General features: G+C 42.2%; 1 protein-coding gene across 1 annotated transcript in view; it reads left to right on the top strand.

The window, feature by feature from the left end:
* The first annotated feature begins 9,896 nt into the window (after window positions 1-9,896).
* CYP27A1 (cytochrome P450 family 27 subfamily A member 1) overlaps window positions 9,897-18,402 on the top strand; it is a 48,395-nt gene continuing 39,889 nt past the window's right edge. Inside the window, exon 1 of the mRNA XM_007445844.1 lies at window positions 9,897-10,601. Within this exon, the coding sequence (XP_007445906.1) occupies window positions 10,332-10,601 (270 nt within the window). The 5' untranslated portion in view covers window positions 9,897-10,331. The remainder of the gene's footprint in view (window positions 10,602-18,402) is intronic.

Below are 18,402 nucleotides of genomic sequence, written 5' to 3'. Positions count from 1 at the left end.
CATTCACATTAGGGAAAGACTGACACAGCAGAGAACAAAATAGTTATTTGCTTTGCGAAAGTTGAACTTCAGACAAATGCTGAAATATTTAAAACAAAATATTTGATTACTGAGAGCCAGGATTTTCTGCTCTGAGAGCAGAAGTGTTACCTTAGCTGGTAGAAGGGAAGGCAGCGATGATGAGGTCTATGGAAAAGAAGGCAGCACAGATCATTCATAATCACTGGGACCCCAGTTCCTGAATTCTGGCTCTGACTTTACTAGCTGTATGACTTGAGAAAATTATTTTAAATCTCTGCCCCACTGTTTTGTAAAATATTAGGATAATAGCATTATTAACTCTTAGAATTGATGCAGGAATCAAATGAATTAATATTAGAAAAGTGGTCAGAACAGTGCCTGATACATAGCGAGTCCTCAAATGTTAATTCTTCCTTCTCCATTCCCCTTCTTTTCCTCCTCCTCCTCCTCCTCCTTCTTCTAGGCTGATGTGTGTCCCTGTTATAGGGGCCTGTGTCCTGCACTTCTCCTCTGCCAATGACTGAGAATCTGAGAACAAAAAAGACCTGTACCTGCTTCCTGGAAGGGAAGTCCCAGAGGTTTCCTCATGCCAAGTATGAGGACATCTGAGACATGTAGGCAGATAGGCCTGAGATGACCTCAAAGTTCTCCTTCAGAAAGAGTTACGTGCTCCCAGGGGCCCATAAAGGCTGTGGTGGGAAAGTAGGAAAGAGAGAGAGAGAGAGAGAGAGAGAGAGAGAGGGAGATGGAGATTTGAGAGACTTTTGGTCAGGAATAGGTGTAGAGAGTGAAGCCAGGTAGAAATGAAGATGTTTCAGTTAATGGCAGCATAGGCTAATAGTAGCTGAGGACCAGTTTGGGGCCCTCACATGGGTTAGGCACAATGTAATCCCTCAAAATTAGAACCAACCACAAGGAAAGGAAAGGGCAGGTGCAATACTGCAATTCTGACACTAAACCTGGAGTTAGTGCAGACTACAGTTTAAAGGCATAGTCCCCAACTAGACTGCCCTCACTTCAGATGCCAGCCACAAGTCTGGGGGTCCCCAGGCTACCTGTAGTTTTCATCAACTGGCTACAAATTCACATGTTCCTGTAACCCCCTGAGGTTTGATAATTCACTAGAATGATTTACAGAACTCAGGAAAGCTCTATATTTAGAATTACAGTTCTATTATTATGCTTATGAATCAGGACCAGCCAAAAGAAGAGACCTATATGATGAGCTCTAGAAAGGTCTTGAACGTGGAACGTCCATGTCCTCTCCCATGGAATCAGGATGTGTCACCCTCCCAGCACCAACAAGGAAGCGCAACTGAGCTTTAGTGTCCAGAGTTTTTATTGGCGTTTCATTACATAGGCAGGATTGATAGAATCAGTGGCGTTGTGACTGAACTCAGTCTCCAGCCTCCGTCCCCTTCCCCTTCCCGGAGGTTGAGCTGGTATCACCTGGCTCAAAGTCCCAACCCTATAATTATGTGACAAATCTTTCCAGCATGACCAGCTCCCATCCTGAAACCTTCTAAGGATCGACCCTGAATAACAAAGACATTCCCATCACTCACAAAATTCCAACAGTTAGAAGCTCTATCTCAGGAACCTGGGACAAAGACCAGACAAATTATTATACAGCAGCGGGTATCCCTAAATGTACTGAGGATAACTTTCTGATACAAAATGGAATTCCAAATAAAAGTCTTCCAGACTCAGAAGACCAGCTCATAACCTTGATGTTGTTTCTAGAGCATGGAAACCCTGGATGGGATAACAGTGAGCTACCACCCCTGCAAGTCAGTACAGCTGAAGAGTACTGTTTGCTTCAGGAAGATGTCATCATGCAGGGCCAGGTGAGTGGTTCTACCTTCTTGTGGACCATCACCCAGCATATGGTTATCAGGGTGATAGTGGGCTCCTCTTGATTTCCCATTTCTGCAGTAGAAATATTCATACTACCTAGACCTTCCCCTCTCACCTCAAATCTAGTGGAAAGAGCATTAAACTCAGTACACAAAGCCCTGGGTCTTAAGTCTGGCTCTGCCACTTACTGTTCTTTACCTCCCTGAACTATATTTTTCTTATCTGGAGGAGAAGAATAATGACCTCTATTCAGGGAGACTGTGATATTCCAATAAGTTGCTCTGAGTAGGAGGTCTTTTTATTTTTTTTAATATATTTATTTTATTTATATTTGGCTGCATTGGGTCTTTGTTGCTGTGTGCAGGCTTTCTATAGTTGCAGCGAGCAGGGGCTCCTCTTTGTTGCAGTGCACAGGCTTCTCATTGTGGTGGCTTCTCTTGTTGTGGAGCGTGGGCTCTAGGCGCATGGGCTTCAGTAGTTGCGGCACGTGAGCTCAGCAGTTGCAGCTCACGGGCTCTAGAGCTCAGGCTCAGTAGTTGTGGCACATGGGTTAGTTGCTCCATGGCATGTGGGATCTTCCCAGACCAGGGTTCAAACCCATGTCCCCTGCATTGGCAGGTGGATTCTTAACCAGTGCGCTACCAGGGAAGCCCAGGAGGTCTTTTTATAAAGAGGTGGTGTATTCGTTTTTTAGGGCTGCCACAGACTCAAGAAAAGCAGACAAATTGCCACAGACCGAGTAACTTAAACAGCAGAAATTTATTTTCTCACAGTTCTGGAAGCTGGAAGTCTGAGATCCAGCTGTGGTTTCAGCAGGGTTGGTTTCTTCAGAGATCTCTCCCCTTAGCATGAAGACATCCTCCTCAGGTGTCTTCACTTGGTCTTAGATACTGTGTGTATCTGTGTCCAAACTCCTCTTCTTATAAGGATGCTGGCCATATTGATTAAGGGCCCACTCAACTTCATTTTACCTTAATTACCTCTTTAAAGGTCTTATCTCCAAATATAGTCACATTCTGAGATACTGGGGGTTGGGACTTCAACACATAAATTTGGGGGTAGACAATTCAGCCCATACAAGCATTATTTCAAACAGGATTGCACTGGCACAAGGATAGGCAGAGAGAAAAATGGGTCATAATACAGCAGAGGGTGAAAACCGGCACACAGATTTTGTTTGGGCTGATTAATTTGTTTTTTAAGGCTGCCAGATGCTTTCTCCTAAAAATTCTTCTAGAAATCAAACCTCTAGTCACATCAGGCCTACATTCTCACATGGCAACAATTGGCTGGAGCTGGGTGGTAGCTGCCCCCGGGGCTGTATCCTTTAGTTTACCCCAATTCCCACCACTGCCCCATTCTGGTCTCTGGCCTGGTCTTAAAACTATAGGGTTAAAACTATTAGAGTTTTTGATCTCTGGGAAGGAGAGTATAAGAATGGATCGAAATACATACTAGAATTGAAGGGGAAAATGTATGTGGTATTTCAAACTTCTGGGGAAGCATCCTGTGGAAGAATTGGCCGTGCCATTCCATCCCAAATCAGAGGACAATGCTGACTTGAAGAGTTTAACTAAGGCAGGTGCTTTTTCCTGGGTATCACAGAGCACAGCCATTAAGAGCTATAAACCTTCTGTGATGCCAGAAGCTCCCCCAGACCTCAAGAAAAGCAGGAGAGAAACCAAGTCCTTTGTTCTTCAGCAAAATAATTTTTACTCACTGATTCTGTTAATTTTGAGAGGAAATATCCTTGCTTTGATAGCAGTTGAGACTGCATAGTCTTTAAGGGAAAGGAAAGTAATTTACCTAGGATGAGATTCTTACTTTTACAGATCAACCAGTAGAGGAACCATACCAGCAACCCTGCTGCCATGCTCGTGGGTGGGAAGATTGTAAATAAAACAGGAACTGGACATTCTTCCTTTACCATCTCCCAGAAGCTGGGTGCTCATCTCCTCTGCACCTGTGGGACCATGGATGAAACTCAGGGTTGGATGAGACTACCAAACTAAGACTCAGAAGTTTATTTGAAGAAAAGAACCCAGGCTCCTTGGGGGAAGAATTAGGGTTTTCCTGAGGAAGGGAAGGTAGCGTTTCTCCACTTTGAGACTTGAAGAAGAGGCTGCAAGAGGGACAATGAACAAACCAAAGTGTTGGAGAACCCAGTTAGAAAGCTATTGGAGAAGCATCTGAAGCACAAGATCTGGGAAGTCTGGGCTACCAGCTGCCTACCTTTGTGCAACTTGAAGGAGAAGTGAGATTTCACATGTTTGATTCTCTTCACAGTGATTTCCCTCTGGTAATGTCCTAACTCTTTGCGAAAGGAACAAGTGCTGTCCGGTCTTATGAACACTAAAGAGGCATGAGGTAGAAAGGTGTGTTCATCCCATCTTTTCCTGGCTTCCCGTGAAGATGGAGTGTCAGGGACTGGTGGTCATTGCAGTATCAGAGAATGATCCAGAGGCAGCTCCTGAAAGCCACATGGCACCAAAGGAATGTTCTGGAGTGAAATGGAAGATCAAATTTTCCACTAAGTCCTGTAACTTAAAGGATGTTGCTCTCAGATAGAAGATGGGGGACATCCAGCAAACTCCTGAGCTATTATTTAGTAAGTAATGTTGGAATAATTAGTTATTATTTAATTAAATGATGTGGGAATAATTAGATAATAAGACCCTAGGTCACACCAAAACCAAAAATTAATTCCAGATAGATTGAATTGCTCACTGTGAGAAAAATGGTAGCAGGTAGAAAAATGAAACTATCACATATACGGTAAAACATAGGAGGATTTTTTTCCCCTAATAATTTTGGGGTAGTCTCAAAAAGATATGAAACCCAGAAATCATAAAAAGAAAGTGCCAGATTGGACTACATAGAAATAAACAAAAGATACCCTAAATAATAGCCAGGATATAAAGAACAGACAACCAGGAGAAAATACTTGTAATATATGTAACAGAGGTTAATCTGTTAATCTCTCTAAGTAGAAAAAGAACTCCAACAAACTAATAAGAAAAGACAGAAAATCCAATAAAGAAGGATCAAAGGATATGACTAAGGACTTCATAGAAGAAATAGAAGTGGTCAATAGGCATATTTTTTTAAAAAAACAGCCCTAAGCCTTTATAATATTTAAGGGAATTCACATTAAAATTTCAACATGCTTTTTTCAGCTACAGGTGAAAAGAAGTTTATATAAATGTAGAACAAGGTCTGGAAGATTATGCACTAAACTATGAACACTACTTCATCTGGAAGGAATATAATTGGGGAAGCAAAGCAGAGGTCTCTTAATTTGTTCCCTTATATAAGTGGTGGGGGATTATGGGTGATTTTTACTTTGGAGTTGTTTTGCTGTATAATTTAATTCCTTGGAAAGCAATGTAAACATAAATTCTCTGTGTTCAGGAGGCTTAGAAAGTTTTTATTATTTTAATTTTCAAAATCACAAAAATGTGTGAGTTAATTAAACAAAAGAATCAGACCAGTTTTTTAACCTAATCTCAAATCTCAAACCAATTTTTTTATACACACTGTTTGTCCTTGTACTTAATTCATGGGTATCTTCAAATATACATTTTCCCCAACATACTTCTTTCTAGATACCTCCCTCCCCTGAAATAGAAAAGAAAGGGGAAAAAAGAAAAGAAAGAAAAAATAAGGTACTATATGTATGTACGTGTTTAATTGTTTTAATACCTTATTATTGCTTTTACTAAAGTTTTTGGCCCCGGTAGGGTCCCAAGTGACCAAGTTACCTGATAGCCAGACATCACTTTGAGACACAAGTTTCCAGAAATGTCAAAAGAAGATATTTTGCTATGTGACTTTTGAATAAGCCACTTAAAAAAAACCTGACATATTGCAAGTACATACTACACAATTCTAAGAGCCAAGAGAGCATGCTGTGAAGTTGTGTCCCTGTCACCTTTGTCCCTGAGGCCACTACAATTACAAGTTTCTTGTGTATCCTTCCAGAGATATTCTATGCATGTGCAAACACTGGCATAATTTTGTCGTAGCCTACCATACCACTGTTTTGCGTCTTGCCTTTTTTATTTTATATCTTGGAAATTGTTGTATATCAGTACACATAGAGCTGTATCATTGTCTTTTTAAAGATGCAAATGATTCCAATGCATGAATTTACTATAATTTATCTCATTAATCCCCTACTGATGGGTTCAGGTTGTTTCCAATATTTTCTTTATCTGTACAAACAATGCTGTAATAAATATCTTTGTATATTTGTGATTTTGCGAACGTGCAAGTATATTCACAGAAAAAAAATCTCTACAAGTAGAACGGCTGGCTCAAAAGTAAGTGCACGTTAAATTTTGAAAACTCTGCAGCAATTTGTACTTCCTTAAACCATGACTGAGAGTTTGTTTCCCTATACCCTCAAATACATAGTGGTATCAAACTTTTGATCTTTGTCAATCTTATAGGTGAAAAATCGTTTCTGATTTATCTTTCATTGCAAGTAAAGTTGAACATTTTTGCATGGGCTAAAGAGCCATTTATAGTTCCTCTTCCATGAATTATCATTCATTATGGTTTTTTAAAAATTTTTATTTATTTTTGGCTGCTCTGGGTCTTCGCTGCTGCGTGCGGGCCCCCTCTAGCTGCAGCGAGTGGGGGCCACTCCTTGCTGCGGTGTGCGGGCTTCTCACTGCAGCGGCCTCTCCTGCGCAGCACTGGCTCTAGGACTTCAGCAGTTGTGGCTCTCGGGCTCTATAGCACAGGCTCAGCAGTTGTGGCGCATGGGCCTAGCTGCTCCGCTGCATGTGGGATCTTTCCAGACCAGGGATCGAACCCGTGTCCCCTGCATTGGCAGATGGATTTCCAACCACTGTGCCACCAGGGAAGTCCCACCATTCATTATGTTTAAAATTTTTATTTCATTTCATTTATTTATTTTTAAACTTTCATTCAAGTTATAAAAATAATTTTTGCTATTTAAAGATTCTCTTGTTAGGTAAGAAAAAAATCCAGCTACACAGTATTTATGAGAGATACTTCTAAATCAAAATAATCTAGAATGACTGAAAAATAAGAGGGATGAATAAAAGATATATCAAACAAATTCATAGGAATAACAATAGTAGGAGTAACAATATTAAAGTCAAACTAAATCTAAAGCAATTTTTTAATATTTCAAATTTATAAAAGGTGCTATACAAGAATATATAATAGTCAAGAATATATAGTATATAATAGTCATGAACCTTTATGAACCTAACAGCAGATCTTCAAAATATAAAACCAAAGCTGTTGAAAAGACACAAAAATTTGACAAATCCACAAATCCATAATATTTGGGGGGATACTTGAACATGCGTCTCTCAGATATTAACAAATCAAGTAGACAAAAATAAGGCTACAGAGGGTTTAAATAACAAAATTAATAAGTTAATAAACAAAATACATATTTTTCAAAAATACACATGGAATATTCACAAAAATAAACAAGTACTAGACCATCAAAAATGTTTTAGTAATTCTAAAAAGCAGATCATTAATACTCTGACCACAATGTAATAGCATTATAAATTAATAACAAAAGAATGGTCCCTTTCAAAACAAAAAACAAAACTACAACTATTTAAAAGTAAATAAAAACACTTTCCTGAATGACTTAGATTAAAAAGAAAATCAAAATGGAAATTACAAACTATTGGGAAATGAGTGACAGTGAAAGAAATTGCGTATTTAATCTTATTGGATATGGCCAAAATAGTATGATGTGAAAATGTGTAGCATTAAGTCCATTCATTAGGAAATAAAATTTCACTATGCAGTCATTAAAAAGAAAAAGTTAAAAATATAATATATCAAGAAAATAAACCCAGAGGGGGAAAAAAGAATTAATAAAGGTAAAAGCATAAATTGGATTTCCACTTCTCTTAATACCTGACTCAGTCCTCTCTCAAAGGATAACTTGAAAAGCTGAAGAAAATATGACCAGCATTTACTTGAAGGAATCAGCATCAGAGAACAAACAAGGTAATAAAGATCTATCAGACAAGAACCAAGAGAAGACAGAACTCCAGAGGTAAGTTAGGCATTAGGTACCACTTTCCTATTAGTAGCATTTCCCATTTTCAGAAGAGGAAGCTGAGAAGTTGAGTGGTTTAGCCTCACAGGACTGTGTGAAGAATAGCTGGAGTCCGTAATCTCTTATACCCAAACTTTGGGTTGGGACCCAAAAAGATTAAGAACTGGAAATAGACTAGCCTTCTAAAGAACTGCAGTTCAGCTTCAAAGCATCTCATTCCCTGAAACTGAATTATGGTGATTTTGGATTGTGGGTGCCTTTAGGCAACTGTCAGAAATAAAAGTAAATCTTCCATGGGGAAAATGAAATCATCCTAAACTTCAAATTAGTTCCACTAGAAACTTAATGAATACATTTCCTGGCACACAATCAAAAGAAACAAGGCCCAGGAAGAAACATGGCAATACGCACAAAACCACCAGAAATAACGGACAATAGAAATCGTCCCACATAGATTCCATGTATTGGAGTTATTGGTCATAATCCTTAAAACAACTATGCTTACAAAAGTAGAGGGTATAATAAAAAATAACACTGGGCTTCCCTGGTGGAGCAGTGGTTAAGAATCCGGCTGCCAATGCAGGGGACACAGGTTCAAGCCCTGGTCTGGGAAGATCCCACATGCCAGTGGAGCAACTAAGCCCGTGCGCCACAACTACTGAGCCTGCGCTCTAGAGCCCGTGAGCCACAACTACTGAGCCCATGTGCTGCAACTACTGAAGCCCATGTGCCTAGAGCCTGTGCTCCACAACAAGAGGAGCCACTGCGATGAGAAGCCCGTGCACCGCAACAAAGAGTAGCCCCCACTCGCCGCAACTAGAGAAAGCCTGTGCACAGCAACGAAGACCCAATGCAGCCAATAAATAAATAAATTTATTTTAAAAAAATTAAAAAAATAACGTTAAGAATTTTGGCATAAAACTAGAAATATTTTCAAAAGCACATAGATTTGAAAAAAGCTAAAGTTGAAAAACTGAGAAATACAATAATAGAAATTTAAAATTCAATGGATAGATTTAACATCAGACACAGCTGAATAGAGAATGAGTTAGAAGAGACAAAATGATAGAACAATACAGAAGAGAGGGTAAGAGACAGGGAGGATACAGTCAGAAAGTCTAACATATATACATAATTTGAAGTCCTAGGAGAGAAGAAAAATAAATGGGGTAAAAGGAATGTTTGAATATCTGAAAACTTCCAAAACTAATGAAAGATATTCAGTCACAGAGTCAAGAAACTCTATGACCCCTAAGGGGATAAATAAAAAGAAATCCACACCTAGCTACATCAGCTGTCAGTCTAATTGTTGCCCCTTGAACTTAACATGCCTTTTCTGCCTCTGGCTGCCTGTAAATCACCAATTCTTCAAATGGTCTTAGAAAAAGCTTTATCATTCTGCTGGTTCTACCTCTAATGGGTTGAATAAGCTTTGAGCTCGTGTTTATTTTATTTGTGTGTATGAGTCATGTTTTTAACTTTTTGAAACTTGTACTTTGAATATACATATATGAAACAAAGAATTCATGAAATAATACTTTTCCTTCTTGCAATATTTTCTGTACTATTTTGTTCTTTTCCATCTTATTAAAAGATAATTTTGGTCACATTCACTAAATCTGGTCTCAACCTGCAGTTTGAGAAATCCTGCCTCAGCAGACGAGGGAGTATGTGGGTGGTGGGGAGGGAGAGGGGTAGAACTGCAGTTTTTAAAAACCCTAATATTTAAATTTGTTTGTTTGGCTTCCTCCCTCCAGGAATCAGATGACCCTGGAGACAGGGTCGGTTTTTTTGCTCTTTGCTTTTTTGCCCAGGGGGATTTTTTGCTCTTTCCTCGCTCAGCCCTCAGACTCCGGGATCAACCCTGGAGGGTATCAGGAAAAGCCAGCGGCCGGTTTAATCTCAACAGCCGGTTCCTGAGGACAGCTGAGACGCTGGCGCTCTGGGATGGCGAACCGGCCTCCCCGTCTTGGAAGGCTCCCGGGCTGCCGAGAACTTTGCCGCACTCCTGCCGGGAATTGAGACCAAGCGAGCTTCAAGTTCTCCTCGAGAGTTCGCGGAAGTGCGAGGAGGGGGAGTCGCGGAAGAGGCGGCCATCGTCAGCGCTCTGTGGGTCTCCCCTAAGTCCCCCGTTCATCTTCTGCCTTGGCGTTGTCCGGCCCCTCCCCGAGCCAGGAGGCTTACAGTTGGAAAGGGTGACTTCTGCGAGTCCCTTAGGTCCTATTTGGAGGGACTGAAGACCGCGAGGAAAAGTGAGCAGTAAGGGGCCTGGTCAACCTTCGTCCGGCCCGCCCTGCGCTACCGGTACCCTTGAACCCGCCCCTACTGTTTTGTCTCTGGGCAAGTTCCAGGCGCTCTGCACTCGCGATCCAAAGGCGTGGCAGCGCGAGCCATGAATCGTATGGGTGCGCTGGGCTGCGAAAGGCTGCGGTGGGCGCTGCTGGGGACGCGGGTGGCTCTCCCTGGCCTCGGCTCCCACGGGGCCAGAGCCAAGGCCGCGATCCCCAGCGCCCTCCCTGCGGCCCAGGCAGCCGAGGCTCCCGGAACCGGGCCTGGCGATCGGAGGCTGCGGAGCCTGGAGGAGCTTTCAGGGCCAGGGCGGCTGCGTCTCTTATTCCAGCTGTTGGTGCAAGGCTACGTTCTGCACTTGCACCAGCTCCAGGTAACCGAGCCGGGGGCCTCGCGACCAGGGGATGTGGTGCGCACCCGAACAGAGAAGTTGGGGATGGGGAGACGTTGGACAAAAAGTGAAAGACACGTTTAGCTCGGGACCGAGTGGGGGCTATGGTCATACATTGGGAATCTGTAGGGGCTATGAACTGAAATGAACAGGTCAAGGGGTGGTATGAAGCAGGAGGGCACTGGGCTAGAGGTGATTTGGGAGGCTAGGTTTAAAGTGGACCGAGGTTGAGATTCAGTCTCATCTCCTTGACTCCTCTTTTCACACTGTGTACTCCACCCATTCTAGACTTCTTCCAATTCCTTAAGCCTAGAAAGTCCTTCCCCCGCCTTAGGGTCTAGGAGGTTCCCTCTGCCTGAACTGTTTCTTCACCCTTCTACTTAAACACTTGTTTTTGTCTCTGTGATTTCCCTGGGCTGGGTTAGCCACCTGTTAATGTGCTCCTGTAAAGCACCATCTTCTTTCTCTGTCACTGCCTCTGTGTTATATGTTTTTTTAAAATTTATTTATTTTAAATTTATTTATTTTTGGCTGCGCTGGGTCTTCGTTATTTTACGCAGGCTTTCTCTGGTTGCGGCGAGTGGGGGCTACTCTTCTTTGTGGTGCGCGGGCTTCTCATTGCGGTGGCTTCTCTTGTTGTGGAGCACGGGCTCTAGGCGCGCAGGCTTCAGTAGTTGTGGCTTGTGGGCTCTAGAGCGCAGGCTCAGTAGTTGTGACGCATGGGCTTAGTTGCTCCATGGCACGTGGGGATCTTCCCGAACCAGGGCTCGAACCCCTGTCCCCTGCATTGGCAGGCAGATTCTCAACCACTGCGCCACCAGGGAAGCCCCTGTGTTATATGTTTATAAGTAATTTAAGCATTTCTTTAATATTGCCCTCCTGCAAGAATGTAAGCCCTGTGAGAGCAGGGGTCCTCCTGTTTGGCCTGTATCTCCAAGCCTGGCACTTGTAGATGCTCAAATATTTGTTGAATCAAAGAAAAGTCCTTTTTTTTTTTTTTTTTTTTTTTTGAGGTATGCGGGCCTCTCACTGTTGTGGCCTCTCCCGTTGCGGAGCACAGGTTCCGGACACGCAGGCTCAGCGGCCATGGCTCATGGGCCTAGCCGCTCCGTGGCATGTGGGATCCTCCTGGACCAGGGCACGAACCCATGTCCCCTGCATCGGCAGGCGGACTCTCAACCACTGCGCCACCAGGGAAGCCCGAAAAGTCCATATTTTAACTGTATCCTCAGGCCACATCATTTAAAAAGGAAGTGATTGATTACATGATCTAATACAACTATCAAATGCTTTCTTAATAAAATTAATATTTCAAACATTAAAAAAATAAAGTGCACAGAGGTTGGGAGAGAAGGGGGCTGTCTTGGTAATAGAATAGCACATGCAAGTGTATAAGCTGCCAGATGTTATAGAACCACTATTTATCTGTGGTGATATCTATGGTGATATCAGCTACCGCAGACTTCTTCCAGAGGAAATGGCTTCTGGAGGATTACAGAGGTTTGGCGATTTGCAGGGTAAATTTCCCCTTAATGGAGAAAAAGATGTCATTGCTCAGAGAGTGAAAGCAAAATCATAGACATTAAGGAAAAGGTACGTTTTTGTTATTAAGAAATCCATGTCCAGTAAGAAGATTTTATCCAGTGGAACACTGATATGAGGCAGGGATGGATGGATCGCCCACTGTTAATGGACAGAGACTGGAAAATCCAGTGTTGGTTAACTTGGAGAGGTTTTAGGAAGTGAACCAAAGAGATTCATGTGGGATTTGTCTTTCTGATGACTATTAACAAATACTAACGCACCCACTCTGCCCCAGGCATTTTTCCAAGAGCAGAGCTTCAGTGAGATGTGGCCAATACCCACATGGGGGTTAAATGCTTCTTTGGGGAAGAGGGGTAACAAGGGAGTAAACAAATCAGCAAACAGCTAATTTCAGAAAGAAAGCTGAGTGCCCTGGGAGGAGAAGCCAGTCCAGGGCTGGGGAAGGAGTGGGACCTTTGATTCGAGCGTGCCATCCAGGCACATGTGTGGTTGTCAGTGATTGACAGGAGTAGACAGGCCTTGGGCTGGGCTGATGAACAGACTGGTCACCAGGTGGCTGTGCTGGGCAGTAGTAAAAAGTGAGGAGGAGCTGTGGGGACTTGGGATACAACAGGCCTTTGAGGAGGATATTGAAGGCCAGACTAAGGGCCCTGGTTCTTCTGAGGAGCCATGGTGAGCTATTGAGCAGGCATGGGGTGAAGATGGCCTCCAAGGGACACTGTCCAGGTTATGGTGTGTACAGTAGGATGGATTGGACAGGAGAGGCAGAGAGGGCCTCGGGTGACAAAGGGTATGGCATTATCTGAGCCACCCCCCAGGGAAAGTTGGACTGGGAGTTAATGATGAGGGAGAAAATGACTGTGAGGGTTTGAAGGTCCAGACTGAACACAGTTTCTTTGCACCTGCCTGGGCTGCTGCCATCTCCCCTAGGGTCTTCTCTGTTGGGTTCGTGTTTCTGAGGCATGGTGGACAGGTCACAAGGCACTCGGAGATGGTTAAAAAAAATTATTCCCTGTGTGCTCAGCTCCAAGAAACCAAGTAAGCCAAGAAACCAGAGTCCTGAAAGCTTCCCCTGCTTGATTTAACCTCTAGAAATGTGAGCAGCCCAGTGAATGCCCCAAGGGTGGGGACTAAGGATTTCTCACCATTTTTCAGGGAAAGTTTATTGGGAAGTTTTGCTCAGGACTATCTCTGCAGTGGTAACTACCAAGAAATTCTCGACTGCCCTAGGAAGTGGAGGAGGAAGCAGGAGAAAGCCAGGAGTGTGTGGCCATTTATTTATTTTTAATTTTTTAAAAAATATTTATTTATTTGGCTGTGCTGGGTCTTAGCTGCGGCACACAGGATCACGGGATCTTCGTTGGGATCTTCATTGCGGCGTACAGGATCTTTTTAGTTGTGGCATGTGGGCTCTTTTAGTTGTGGCATGTGAGATCTAGTTCCCTGACTAGGGATGGAACCCGGGCCCCCTGCATTGGAAGCACGGAGTCCAAACCATTGGACTACCAGGGAAGTCCCTGTTTGGCCTTTTATTTTATTTTTTTAAATTAATTTATTTTTGGCTGCATTGGGTCTTCATTGCTGCGCTCCCCCTGCATTGGAAGCACGGAGTCCAAACCATTGGACTACCAGGGAAGTCCCTGTTTGGCCTTTTATTTTATTTTTTTAAATTAATTTATTTTTGGCTGCATTGGGTCTTCATTGCTGCGCTCCGGCTTTCTCTAGTTGTGGCGAGCGGGGGCTACTCTTCGTTGCGGTGCGCGGGCTTCTCATTGCGGTGTCTTCTCTTGTTGTGGAGCACGGGCTCTAGGCCTGTGGGCTTCAGTAGTTGTAGCATGTGGGCTCAGTAGTTGTGGCACATGGGCTTAGTTGCTCTGCGGCACGTGGGATCTTCCCGAACCAGGGCTCGAACCCATGTCTACTGCACTGGCAGGTGGATTTTTAACCACTTCGCCTCCAGGGAAGTCCCCCTGTGTGGACTTTTAAAGGAGAGGCCGGACTAGAATTTTGCAGAGCCTCCTGGCTCCAGCCTTTGTATCCCAAAGATCTGGAATCACATGAACCTGGGCTGCTCCATGGGAAATATATTAGCCCTTCCCACTACATGGGGCTGGTGTGAGTTAGTGAACAGTGGAGTGCTGCACATCTATAAAAGCCAGTTAATACCCCTATTGAGAAAGAGGATGCTTCCAGTGACCCACTTTGTATCAGTTCAAATCCATTTGGTTGCCACTCTCACCAGCTTAAACTATAAAGCAGCTTTATTGGTTCCTATCATGGAAAAGTCTAATAGTTGTGTGCCCTTCAGGTATAGTTTGCTCTAGTGATTCATGAGACCATCAAAGCCACAGCTCTGTTCTGCAGTTCTCTTGGCTCTGCTGTCTCACAGAACTTAGTTGACTGGCTTGGGTTAATTGCCCATTCCTGAATCCATCATAGTGGCCATAGGTGTACCCTAGCTTAGACTCATGCAGGCTTACTCCTAAAGCTGGTGTTGGGGCCCCTGCCACCTAAACAGGCGCCTGTTGCACAAGGAAGAGGACAGGAAATGATATAAGGGCAGCTGACCATAATGTCTCCTGCACCCTCAGTTGTCAAAAACGGCGTATCACACATAAAATTAATAAAATCAGCTTAGGGAAGCATTGTAGGACTTTAAAGGGTTGGAGTGGGAATTGGGACATGTGAAAGCCTTGCTAGTCCATAAATGCCAGTTCCTTTCTCTTTTCTAACTAAAATAATGACAAGAGTGCTGAAAAAGTGAAATGTGAACATATGTTAAATTTATATGTAAATTTATGTAACAAATTGATATCTTTCAAAGATGTTGACCCTGAGAATGATAAGATCAGCTGTCTAGTCTGTAGCTCTCATTGTGGACTACCTGGGTTGGTGACCCCTCCTGTGTCTCCCTAATGCTACCTGTACATATTTGTCATTTCATGTATCATGTTTCTTTTTTTTATATGTAGTTACAAAAGTTTTTTTCTTGTGATGAGAACTTTTAAGATTTACTCTTTTAGTAACTTCCAAATATACAATACAATGTTGTTATAGTCACCATGCTGTGCATTACATCCCAGGAGGTAATCTTGTAACGCCCACTTATTTATTTTATAACTGGAAGTTTGTACTTTTTGACCACCTTCATGCATTTTGCCCTCCTTCCATGCCCACCTCTGGCAACCACCAATCGGTTCTCCATATGTGTGAGTTTTGTTTTGGTTTGTTTAATTTTTAGATTCCACATACACATGAGATCATTCAGTATTTGTTTTTCTCTGTCTGACTTACTTCACTTAGCATAATTCCCTCAGGGTCCATCCATGTTGTTGTAAATGGCAGGATTTCCTTCGTTTTTATAGCTGAATAGTATTTCTGGGTGTGTGCGCGCGCATGTCGCATTTTCTTTATACACTCATCCATTGATGGATGCTTAGGTTGCTTCCATGCTTCCATGTCTTGGCTATTGTAAATTCTGCTGCAGTGAGCATGGGGGTCCATTTATCTTTTTGAGTTTAGTGTTTTCATTTTCTTTGGATAAATACTCAGAAGTGGGACTGTGGGATCATATGGTAGTTCTATTTTTAATTGTTTGAAAAACTGCCATACTGTTTCAATAGTAGCTGCACCAATTTACCCTCCCACCAACAGTGCACGAGGGTTCCCTTTTCTCTACATCCTTGCCAACTCTTATTTTTTTGTCTTTTAGCCATTCTAACGGTGCAAGGTGCTATCTCATTGCAGTTTTGATTTGCATTTCCCTGGTGACTAGTGATGTTGAGTACCTTTTCATTTACCTGTTGGCCATCTGTATGTTGTCTCTGGAAAAATGTCACATCAGATCCTCTGCCCGTATTTTAATTGGATTTTGTTTGTTTTGCTATTGAGTTATATGAGTTCTTCATATATTTTGGATATTAACCCTTATCAGATATATGACTTACAAATATTTACTCCCATTTGGTAGGTTGTCTTTTCATTTTGTTGATGGTCTCCTTTGCTGTGCAGAAGCTATTTAGTTTAATGTAGTCCTGCTTGTTTATTTTTGCTTTTGTTACCTTTGCTTTTGGTGTCAAATTCAAAAGGTCATCATCAAGATGGCTGTCAAGGAGCTTACCACCTATGTTTTCTTCTGGGGTTTTTATGGTTTCGGGTCTTAAGTTCAAGTCTTTAATCCATTTTGAGTTAATTTTTGTGTATGGTGTAAGATAGTAATCCAATTTCATTCTTTTGCATGTGGCTATCCAGTTTTCCCAACACCATTTATTGAAGAGTCTGTCCTTTCTCCATTATATATTCTTTGCTCCCTTGTCATAAATTAATTTACCATATATGTGTGGGTTTATTTCTGAGCTTTCTATTCTGTTCCACTGATCTATATGTGTGTGTTTATGCCAATAACGTACTGTTTTGATTACTATAGCTTTGTAATATAGATTGAAATCAGGAAATATGATGCCTCCAGCTTTGTTCTCCTTTCTCAAGATTGCTTTGGCTATTCGGAGTCATTTGCAGTTCCATACAAATTTTAGGATTATTTATTTCTGTGAAAAATGCCGTTGGAATTTTAGTAGGAATTGCATTGAATCTGTAGATTGCTTTGGGTAGTATGGACATTTTAACAATAGTAATTCTTCCCATCCATGAGCATGGAGTATCTTCCCATTTATTTGTGTCTTTAATTTTTTTCTTCAATGTCATGGTTTTCAGTGTACAGGTCTTTTACCTCTTTGGTTAAATTTATTCCTGGGCATTTTATTCTTTTTGATACAGTCATAAATGGGAGTGTTTTCTTAATTTCTCTTTCTGATAGTTTGTTATTAGTGAATAGAAATAAATTGATTTTTGTATTTTGATTTTGTATCCTGCAAGTTTACTGAATTCATTTATTAGTTCTAACAGTTGTTTTGGTGGAGTCTTTAGGGTTTTTGATATATAGTATCATGTCATCTGCAGATAGTGATAGTTTTACCTCTTCTTTTCTGATTTGGATGCTTTTTTTTTTTTTCCTGGCCTAATTGCTCTGTCTAGGACTACTGATACTATGTTGAATAAAAGTGGCAAGAGTGGCCATCCTTGTCTTTTTCCTGATCTTACAGGAAAAGCCTTCAGCTTTTCAACATTGACTATGATGTTAGCTATGGGCTTGTCATGTATGACCTTTATTATGTTAAGGTTCATTCTCTCTATACCCAGTTTTTTTTTTTTTTTTGCGGTACGTGGGCCTCTCACAGTTGTGGCCTCTCCCGTTGCGGAGTACAGGCTCCGGACACACAGGCTCAGCGGCCATGGCTCACGGGCCCAGCTGCTCCACGGCATGTGGGATCTTCCCGGACCGGGGCACGAACCCGTGTCCGCTGCATCGGCAGGCGGACTCTCAACCACTGTGCCACCAGGGAAGCCCTATACCCAGTTTTTTTTTTTTTAATTAATTAATTAATTTATGGCTGCATTGGGTCTTTGTTGCTGCACGCGGGCTTTCTCTAGTTGCAGTGAGCAGGGGCTACTCTTCGTTGCAGTGTGCAGGCTTCTCATTGTGGTGGCTTCTCTTGTTGCGGAGCACGGGCTCTAGGTGCGTGGGCTTCAGTAGTTGTGGCTCGTGGGCTCTAGAGCACAGGCTCAGTAGTTGTGGCACATGGGCTTAGTTGCTCCGTGGCATGTGGGACCTTCCTGGGCCAGGGCTCGAACCCATGACCCCTGCATTAGGATTCTTAACCACTGCACCACCAGGGAAGCCCCTATACCCAGTTTTATGAGAATTTTTATCATAAATCGATGTGGAATTTTGTCAAATGCTTCTTCTGCATCTATTGAGATGATCTTATGATTTGTATCCTTCATTTTGTTATATGTTGTATTACATTGATTGATTTGCAGTTGTTGAACCATCCATTCATCCCTGGAATGAATCCCTCTTGATCATGATGAATGTTTTTCTTGTTTGTTTGTTGTTTTTTATGTATTGTTGAATTTGGTTTGCTAATATTTTATTGAAGAGTTTTTTCATTTATGTTCATCAGGGATATTGGCCTGTATTTTCTTTTCTTGTACTTGTCCTTGTCTGGTTTTAGTATTACGGAAATTCCAGCCTCATAAAATGGGTTTGGAATTGTCCCCTCCCCTTCTTTTTTTTTTTTTTTTTTGAAGAGTTTGAGAACGTTTAGTATTAATTCTTCTTTAAAATATTTGGTAGAATTCACCAGTGAAGCCGTCTGGTCTTTGACTTTTGTTTGTT

The sequence above is a fragment of the Lipotes vexillifer genome, unplaced genomic scaffold (assembly GCF_000442215.2).
Source record: "Lipotes vexillifer unplaced genomic scaffold, Lipotes_vexillifer_v1.1 scaffold965, whole genome shotgun sequence".
In the NCBI taxonomy this organism is placed as follows: domain Eukaryota; kingdom Metazoa; phylum Chordata; class Mammalia; order Artiodactyla; family Lipotidae; genus Lipotes; species Lipotes vexillifer.
The sequence above is the reverse complement of the archived record's forward strand: the minus strand, read 5'-3'. Positions and strand labels throughout refer to the sequence as shown.